The sequence below is a fragment of the Limanda limanda genome, chromosome 13 (assembly GCF_963576545.1).
Source record: "Limanda limanda chromosome 13, fLimLim1.1, whole genome shotgun sequence".
NCBI lineage: Eukaryota > Metazoa > Chordata > Actinopteri > Pleuronectiformes > Pleuronectidae > Limanda > Limanda limanda.
Genome location: NC_083648.1, coordinates 18,764,828 through 18,774,521, shown reverse-complemented (window position 1 = coordinate 18,774,521; position 9,694 = coordinate 18,764,828). Strand labels below are relative to the sequence as shown.

At 39.3% G+C, this 9,694-nt stretch overlaps 1 protein-coding gene across 1 annotated transcript; it reads right to left on the bottom strand.

Annotated features, from left to right (window-relative positions):
- Positions 1–1,459: 1,459 nt before the first annotated feature.
- LOC133017540 (type III endosome membrane protein TEMP-like) lies at positions 1,460–2,593 on the bottom strand. Its single transcript, XM_061083647.1, has 2 exons — positions 2,545–2,593; positions 1,460–1,866 (listed from the first exon to the last, which is right to left on the bottom strand). The coding sequence occupies exons 1-2, from the start codon at positions 2,591–2,593 to the stop codon at positions 1,460–1,462; spliced, it is 456 nt and encodes a 151-aa protein (XP_060939630.1).
- Between the last annotated feature and the right edge of the window lie 7,101 nt (positions 2,594–9,694).

Genomic DNA, 9,694 nt, shown 5'->3' with positions numbered 1-9,694 from the left:
ATGAGCTTCGTGTGCAGAAATATTCAGAAAAAGCTTTAATCGTCTGGGAAAGGAAGAATATATGAAATGTTATGTGTGTTCAAGGAAAGTACAAATTACAAAAGAGATGTGCAGGATTATCAGCACCACATTGAAGACATCAGAGCTCTTTTGTTCTAGTCCTTTTGTTTCCATTATCAAAACAAACTGGCGACTGAGGATCATCGTCAACTCAAAAAACAGAACATTAAATGTACCAGAGCAACAGTCTGTTGTCAGCAATGACTCAGAAAAACATTTTATTGTCTGAGATTCTCAAAGGTTGAAAATAAACTCAGTAAGTGTTCACATCAAATCAAAACATCACTGTGTTAGTTGTGTTTTGTGAGTTTCTGTATCACACACTCAAAGAACCAGACTGGAAACTTACATTTTAAAATGAGTAATTGTGGAATTTCAATCAGAATTTATTTATAAATAAATTTCGATATCTTTTCTATCTTACATTAATTCATTGATGTTTCTACCTCTTATACATGCTGCACACTTTAACACATTCAAACATTCAAATAATGTCAAAATGTTGTTGAATCAATAAGGGGAAACAAGATTTATCATCAGCAGAACAACAGATTTGAACTGCAGGGTGCAAATGTGTCATCATACAAATGGATATGAAACTTACTTATTACAGATTTAAGATTTTATTTGACCAACTTCTACTCTGCATCCATGTAAAGATTGGTGATTATGGCACAAACAACATTTTGACTTATCAGATCTGTGAGAAACAACACAAACTGCAACGTATACAGTATATAGGCAGAAAGGATGGCAGCAAATCCTGTGTGCAGATCATCTTAACTCAAATGAACTCAGTGACAAGCAGTAACATTTTTCATGAATGAAAATAAAAAAATCAGAATTCAGAGACACATATTTGTTTTCTTTCCTTTTTTCCATCTATTCTTTGCTTTAAACTTTCCCTTTTTGTTGTGACATGTTTATATTTTTGATCTGTTTTGGCATCCAACAGTTAAAGGTTCAGTGTGTAGAATGTAGTGACATCTAGTGGTGAAGTTGCATGTTGCATAAAAATACCCCTCACCTCACCCTCCCCTTCCAAACATGAAAGAGAACCTGTGGCAGCCTTCAGTTGTCATAAAAACTCAAAAAGTATTTAGTTTGTCCGGTCTGGGCTACTGTAAAAAACTTCTTGGCCTCCATAGAGAAATAGATATATATAGTATTTAAATATAAAGGGCCCATTCTAGGATATGGAAAACAAAAAATTAAAAAAGATTATGACATCAGTAAGATTATTTTATATTCAATTTCTGCCAATAGAATAGATGGATGCCATCGCTCTGAATTTACAATCAAGATTTCTCTATGCACAGTGTTTTTTTTAAAAGATGTGTCTATAATGTGTTATAATTAGTAAGTAGTGCAGGAGTGAAATTAGTCTCCCTTTATCCCATCACCCTATTGTGAACTGCAGATCATCGTCGCTGTCCTCTGTCCCCTCCTCCTGCTCCACTCTTTCTCTCTCTGCCCTGTGTCTCTCACTGGTCTGGATGTAATTGTCCTCGATGAAGCCGTCATCATCTTCATCCTGCCCGGTCACAGCAGTCCCTCTGACCATTCCCATTCTACCCGACACGTTGCTCGGGTAAGACACTTCGTCTTGGCCGTACTGGCTGACCCCATCGGCCTCTTGCAGCAGGGAGTGTCTGTAGCTGGCCATGAAGCGGTGGAAGAGGCGAAGCTTGACAGTCATCACGATGAGGAGGGAGAGGGTGAGGACCGTGCCCAGTCCTGCAGCCAGATAGGACCACTCCACCGACTTTGTGCCCCAATCTGGATCGACTGCCTCTGGAGAAACAGCTGGGAGAAGAATGTACTGCATCAACGACAAGAGACAGAGAGGTTGACACCAAAATGCTTCTTGTAAATGAGGAGTTATAGAGCTCAAAGTTCCTCAGACACACCTGATTGCAACAGTGGGGGTGATGGTAAAATTCCCATCAGCATTCCTTTTGTTACTTACTCTTAGTTCCATTAATGTTGCTGTTGGTGGGCTCCTCCTCTACTAGAAGACGTCTCTGAAGGCCTCTGAGCTCCACATCAGATAAAAAAGCGGGACGGGCCTCAGTGACAGAAGCTCCACAGAGAAACAACAGCACAACGATGTTGCAGCTCCACACCCCCATCTCTCCTTCTTGTGGCAAAACCTAAAGAAATAATTTGATCAATAGAGTATATTGTTTATAGATATATTGTGTATATATATTGAGGATCATGAAGTGTGTTCGTCTCCAATCTCTTCGTGAAATTGCTTCATAACAAGAGATGCTTTCAAAGTCAGTATTGAGAGGAGGACAATTTGTCATTAGTTACGTATATCTTTCTATTATATTATTTGCTTCTCTGCACTGACTCCCTTGATGCCTAAGTGGGACAATATCGTGACAAGCTCAGATATTATACCGATATATGGCTTTGGTCAGAACTACAGGCTTATCTATGGTTAAAGAGTAGAATTAGAAGTAGAGTGGCAGCTACCAGCCTCCACTCTTGTGGAAAAGGTTTGTGTCATGGAGGCGAACGCCATCTCTACATCACATCAAACCTTCCTCATTCCAAACCTTGTGATTGTAGTATGACTCCTGTTGTAAGTGCTTTTCCTCTCTGACTGCATAAAAGGTATCCACTTATTCTATTCTCTCCCACGTTTCTCTCCTTTCAAACTCAGAGCAGATGGCCGACCACCCTGAATCTGCTTATGAAAGATCTTTCCTCCCATTAGACGAAAGATTTTTTTCTCTCCACTGTCGCCAAGTGTTTCTTTATCGAACTGTTGGGTTTCTCTCTGTGACTGTAAACTCTCGACCTTCTCTGTGAAGTGCTTTGAGGTCATGTATGTGTTCATTTTTACACAAATAAAACTGAATTCACTAGAAATGACTTGCCGTGATTTGACTTGAATTTAAATCAGAGAAGAAGATAGAAAAGGTAATTGTTTAGGTTTTTCATTAATATAATAAATGAAAATAATAAAACGTGTGTTTATCCTTTTGTTATTTTAAGTGCATATTGAGTCACTTGAGTAAAGGCTCTAAATACGTCATCTTCCACCACATGAGATTATAAGATGTTTGAGGTCAAGGGATTACCGTTTTATTAGAAATTACAAGTAAGGGGTTAAACAAATAAAATAGTAATAGATCTATGGTATAGACCACTCACTAGACAATAGTCACTTCTCATGTGCCACAGGAAAGTACATGTTCACAAACCCTTTGACATAAACAAAAACACTCTCAATTTTATGATCAGCTGTATTTTACACAGAAGCTGTCACATGATGTTGAGGAGTTGCCCTCATGAACTGTTTCTTAACTTAAGTCCTCACCTGCTTACTGGTTAACTTTAATCACCGACTCACACACGTTATGTTGATCGTCCTATATTCGGATGTCAGACAGTATATCCACACTGTGTGTCTTTATTCTAAATAACACACACAGCTAACATAAGAAGTGGGTGATAGGGTGATAATAGCCGTGCTTGAGGTAATTTGACTACTCAAACTCTTTTTAACACACATTGCAGAGCAAATCATAGTATCTCTAAGTTGTCACCTCACACAATCCACAGCAATACGTAAAAATATTTTAAAACAGCTCACCTGTATGGTGTCCGACAGGCAAGGTGTTTTCCTCCTCGACGTCTAACTAACTGTTGTTTTGTCTTTTTCTTCGGCTCCTGCTGAAATTTTTTACAACCTGCTTGGGCAAAGGTTGCAGGACTAGCCATAATGTCACCCTCCTCGCAAATGCCTTTAAGACTGAGATGTTAATGAGTAACTTTATCGGGTTTGTCATTATTCTTCGTTTGTTACTTAGATCGTGATTTTAAAAAAAGAAAAGAAGACTACTGGAACCACTCAAGAACCTGCATGAATAAAAGGATGAGATGTTGCATCTGTGCTCTGAGACCAGATAGTGGCAGTGTAATCACATCAGACGTGAAGCATGAGCGCTCGATGCTGTGCAAAGGCATCCGTTTATTTGTCAGATTTGATAGAATATCAATGTGGTAACAAAATATATAAAATACAAAAAAAACTCTGGCTTAACTGAGCTGACAGAAACTAATTTTTTTGTATTTGTCGGGGTGTGTGGGGGGGGAGTCTGTTCTGTTGCTTATTTCAAACTGTGAAGACTATTTCCTCTGGTGATAATTTATGAGGCGCCAACTTCACAGATCATATAATGTGATGTTTGGTGCATTGTTATATGTTTGTTTGCTTTGAATATATGATGTCATGTATGATGACTCACTCCTTGACAATAAAAACATTTGAAACCAAAACTCTGTCTCATACTTCCACATTTTTCTCTCAATTCAATTTTTAAGCACTTTCCATTTAAATCCCCGGATCACTGAAGGTGCTGAAAACCATTGATTGATTCCCGGTGGCCCCAGTGTCATTTATTATTGATGCACTTTCAAGCAGCTCTCAACTGATCCCTCTTTGTGCACATTCAACTGGGAGAGGTCTGACGTTATGTGCCTTTAAAGAATATAAAGAATTATGACACTCTGACATAGACATATCATCATCTCTCAGCACGTCATTGAAACACATTACATGTTTTCTCTCCAGGAACAGTGCAGCCACCTGAGAGCACTTCTTAAAATATGATACAGGCTAATGCTACATAATGGATTTCTCTTCAACCTTTTGGTAAGATGTGAAGGAGAAAACAACTCCTGTGCACAGAGGCAACATCCTTAGAGACAATATTTTTTTGAAAGCTGAAATACATTTTTGAGCTGTGCGGATTTAACAAGCACATTAAACTTTTTTAGCAAAAAGAAAAAGTGCATAATTCCACTTAACTTGTGTATGGTCCCTTAGTTTCCTGCTATATCAGCTCCAAATCAATGCAAATTGCTTTATGATACTCTGTTTTGTGCCAAACTTACAAAGAAAGTAGGAGTAAGTGCAGCTTATTAGAGACTGATTTAAAATGGCTTTTGAGACATGTTGATAATATTAACTCCAAACATATTCATTATTTTCAGACATTACGTTTGTTGCATAATGGGTAGTTTTGAAAAGCTCCTATTGGGAAATGTTCATTGATCTCCCTGCACGGTGTTCGGCTTTAAAAAAGACACAGATACAATGTGCATGACCTGCACACAACTAATTCCATTTAACTCTTCCTGTCACCCATCCAACACATTACCTCAGTGGCTTTTTAAAACAGTTCTCCTCTTCAATTCAAGCACAATAGATTTTAATGGATGTTCCACAGTCAAGTGTGCTTGTACTCCAGGAAAACATGACTCACCCACTGTGCAGATTAATGTTGTCAGACTCCGTTTGAATTTTGATTAAATTCTAATGTGTTGTTCTCATCGTCAGAGCTATAACTGAGAGTCACACAAAGAGATGAAGATAGGAACGTTTAAAATTGTGCAAGGATCGAAGCATTTTTGTCGTGACTGTCGTCCCTTTTTTTTTCCTGTTGGCTTCCAGCGATGCTGCTGAATGTTTCTCTGCAGAGAAAGATTAGGAATTCACAGCAGCAGCGGCTCTGAACTGACTGACTCTAAGTCTCACTGAACCGTCTAATCCTTTTCTCTTAAACTCTTCAACCGGCATCACGGCGTTAAAGAAATGGAGGAACGGAGAAATCCTGCATGATCGGAGCTGATCAGCCGGATCACACAAACATATCTGCAACAGTGGAGACACTTATAGAACAGTGCAAAAAAGTAAAGCCATTAAACCTATTGGAGAAAAAATTTGACCAAGTCCTGTCACAGCTAAGAATAAGGAGAACTCAACTGCAAAAGTTCATCCCAATTCATGTAAAAAATAAATAATACAAATAATAACTTTATTTATAGGGCACTTTACAACACAAAACGCAAAGTGCAGCAAAAAAAACACTAATGGTTAAAATACAAAGTGCTACACAATTGAAAACGAATGGTTCAAATACCGCAAAAGCATAAATAATAATGCTAATAATAAGAATAGAGATAAAAGACCATGATTACCTGGCACCCCAAGTAAATTCAGAAATATCCCATTCGAAAAAAGTATCTTTTTAGGAGAGACTTCAAAGAGGACACCGTCTCAAACAGCCTTATTTCCTCATGAAGTACTTTCCAGACTCTTGGGACCCTGATGACAGCAGACCCTTGCCCGATGGTCGCAAAGCTTCACAGAGGTGAATAGGAAAGTGAGAGATCAGAGATATAACCTGGGGCCAGATCATGAAGAGCCTGAAATGTAGTCAATAACTTTTTAAATCAATGCTAAAACATACAGGGATCTAACGTAAAAGCGATAAAAGAGGCGCGATGTGATCATATCTCTTAGTCACAGCTAAAAGCCTTGCAGCTGAATTTTGTGCAGACTGCTGTCTTTCTGTTTTTTTTTTATTGAGACCAGTGAAAAGGCTTTTGCTGTGATCAAGGCGCAATGTCTTCTCATTTCTGCATTACTAAAATTTCAAATGGATCAAAGCCTAAAAGGAGAAAAGCAGGCAGGTACAGGTAATAGGCGGAGTCAGTGAGTGTGACAGTGGCCGACATCAGGCAGGAAAACAGGACAAAAGGCAGATTGTACTCATATATACAAATATTGATTGGAAAGCAAAATAGACAGTCTGCAGGCAGGGCCGAACAAGAGCTAATGACACATCAAAGATGGTATAGAATAAATATAGAAGTGACGTTGTCGATCGTGACCGAGCTGAACAGCTCAGACTTTACGGTGCTTTTTGTAAAACACATAATCCTAAACAGACATGCTCCTTCGTACCTGTCTGATCGGCTCCCTTACTATTTTATTCCATCCTATCCTCTTTACTTAAAGAATGTGGGCTCTGAAAATACATATGCTGGCTGCATGACCTTTCCATGTCTGACTCTGAGGCCTTTATATTAAACTTAAACACGCGTCTTTGTGCCTTCACTAAGTGGCTTTTTCTCTTCAGCTAAAGGCCTTGATCTGTTATATTTCTCCTACTGGTCTGGCCAAATTTTAATCAAGGTATTGATATGCACGGCAGAATCTGATTTCCTGCAGACAAGATTACACTTCCTGAAAACCTCTTCATCTCCATCTGTTTGTTTGTTCCCTCAGACATATGGAGATTTGAATGGCACCTGAACGTACTCTCAAACAATATCTGTGTCTCTCCATCCCAGGGGACGGTTTGTTTGGGGGTTAACCCTTTACAGATTGTAAAGCCCATTGAGACAGATTTGTGATTTGTCTTATTGGGTTCCACAAATGACTTGATTTTAGTCATAATTTCGGTACATCTTTTGAGCGGTTTCATCATTAAGACTTTTCTTGCAGTTAATCTATTATCTTTTTCATTTAGTCGGTATTCTCTTACTCAGGCTGCACAATGTTTGCACAGAAGTGTCATCACATGTCACCTACTTTAAACAATAGATCATTGTGTATCTTTAGTATCACCATTCAGGCACATCTGCTTCACTCAATCCCATCAGCAGTAACTGTAGCAACCAAGGTAGCACTAACCATACCAGATGTTTTCCAGAGCGTCACATGGAAGACGTCACAGCCATGACAAGCAGACTTTCTTTCATTGTCCTCTGGGACAGAAGAAAGCGAGATATATTATATGATACCTGGGTTGAAATACTCTCTTTTCAAAAAACAGCTTCAGATTAGAGGAGGCATTTGCAATAGTTAGTCTATAAACATGAAGGGACGTTGTGTGGAATATAAAATGAAGGCTCAGTCTTGGGTTCCTCTGTGAAATGTGGTACAGCTGGAGACTCTGGTCCTGACATTTACAGAAATAGAAAACAACAACATCCCTCCAAACATTTGACAGACATAACAATTTTTTTGGTTGTTTTGTAATATTTTATACGTAACTTGTACACACACTTGTGAACATATTCTTAGATGAGGCCCTTTATGTTGTTCTTTAAGGTTTTCATCACATTTTTCAAGCACATTTAACACACTGCTGAAATAGGAATACAACATTAAAATCAATAAATTTTCTTTTTAACAAATGCGTGAAAAAAGTGAAATTCAATTGCAAGTTCTTCAGTAGATACAGATCACAGAGTTCGTGGGGACACAGAAACGCAGCTTTCTTATTCTTTTTCTCTGTACGTTATGTAATATTATACTGACATTTCTGACACTCAGTGTTTTGATATGAAGATACAAAATATCCACCAGAATGTATATGCATTACTATGCTATCAATTCTGCAGCAGCCATGTAGAAGCTGGTTTGTGATGTTTCTTTTTTCAAGGATATGCAGGAACACTGCTCGAATCTCTTTTCAGTGCGCTGGACCACAGTGTCACACACGTCTTAGATGTTGGGCTTTTAACCGTATGGACATTTTCAGTGTCTTCCAAGACTGCAAATTTAACACAGCAACAGTGGCCCCACAAGACCAATTATGAGCCGCAATTGCTCACCAGTTCACTGTTAACTCCCTCTTCAGTCACAATGGTTCCTGTAGCTTATTTATATATTCATAGTTCTGGCTTTTTCTTGTTAAAAACTTTAATAAAGAAGAAAAATAAAGTTCTCCCGAGTCAGACCGTGACAGTTCCCCGAATGTGAAGCCGAAGCACCTCGACAGCGGATGACTGACTCACGATTGGTCGCACGCGTCCATTGCTGCCATGGCTCCATCCACCGATCACTACTCCACAGACTCTGGCTCCAAATGTGCAAGATGGCAGCGTTTGTATCCAGGGGTATTCAAGCCTCATCGACCATCTTGATATACAGTGTGTCACAACAGTCCATGGTTCAGACAGAAAACTTGTTAGCTCAGTAACTTTTGTTCAGCAACAATAGACCATTTTCACTGCAAATATTTTGACATGAAATCACATTAATTAAAGTTGTGCTCTATTTAGATAAAGCCTTTAAGCTACGATAGTCTTCTCAGTTTTGTTGTGTGCTAATTAAAGGGGAAGTAGTTCTCCAGCACAATCATCAGCCAGTGTCAGAGTCAGATAGGCCCGACCATTCACCCCAGCCGCCGCACTTATTACATGGAGGTTTACAAGTTTTTCAATTTCAATCATGGGAACCAACAAATGATTGTGATGAGGAGGTTTTCCTCACACTGTTGATCCTCTTCACAAATCCCTGGGTCCCTGAGCAGAATGAGTGCAACAAAAGAGGGTGTTGTTGTCCAGGCTCAGCTCTTGATCTTTGTTTATCCCCCCCATCTTCCCCGGACGCACATGGGAGCTGTCCGTCCTGATTGCAAGCCGGAGTACAAGTCTCACCCCTCCACATTTGTTGCCCTTGCATGTGCTTTTATCATTGGACAAGTCCATCTTTGGCTTTAAAGAAGCCAATTATATTCATTCTCCTCCAAGAAGATGCAGGATGATTATTTTCCATTCATAAGCGGACAGCGGAAACACCTTGGCCACGAGAAGGATAGAAATTCAGTGTCTGATAGTATTGACGCCAGGCATGAGAGTTCAGAGCCTTCCTAGCGTGTAATTGTGTCGTTCTCAGCAATCAATAGTGATTATTTTTATAGTCTAAGATAATATTTTCTTCGCTCAAGCACTACAATCACCCAGGGTCACAGTCCTTCCCTGGCCGCAAAAAGGGCTTCCACATTAAACGGCTCTCTTGACCTCTGGCCTGCTGGTC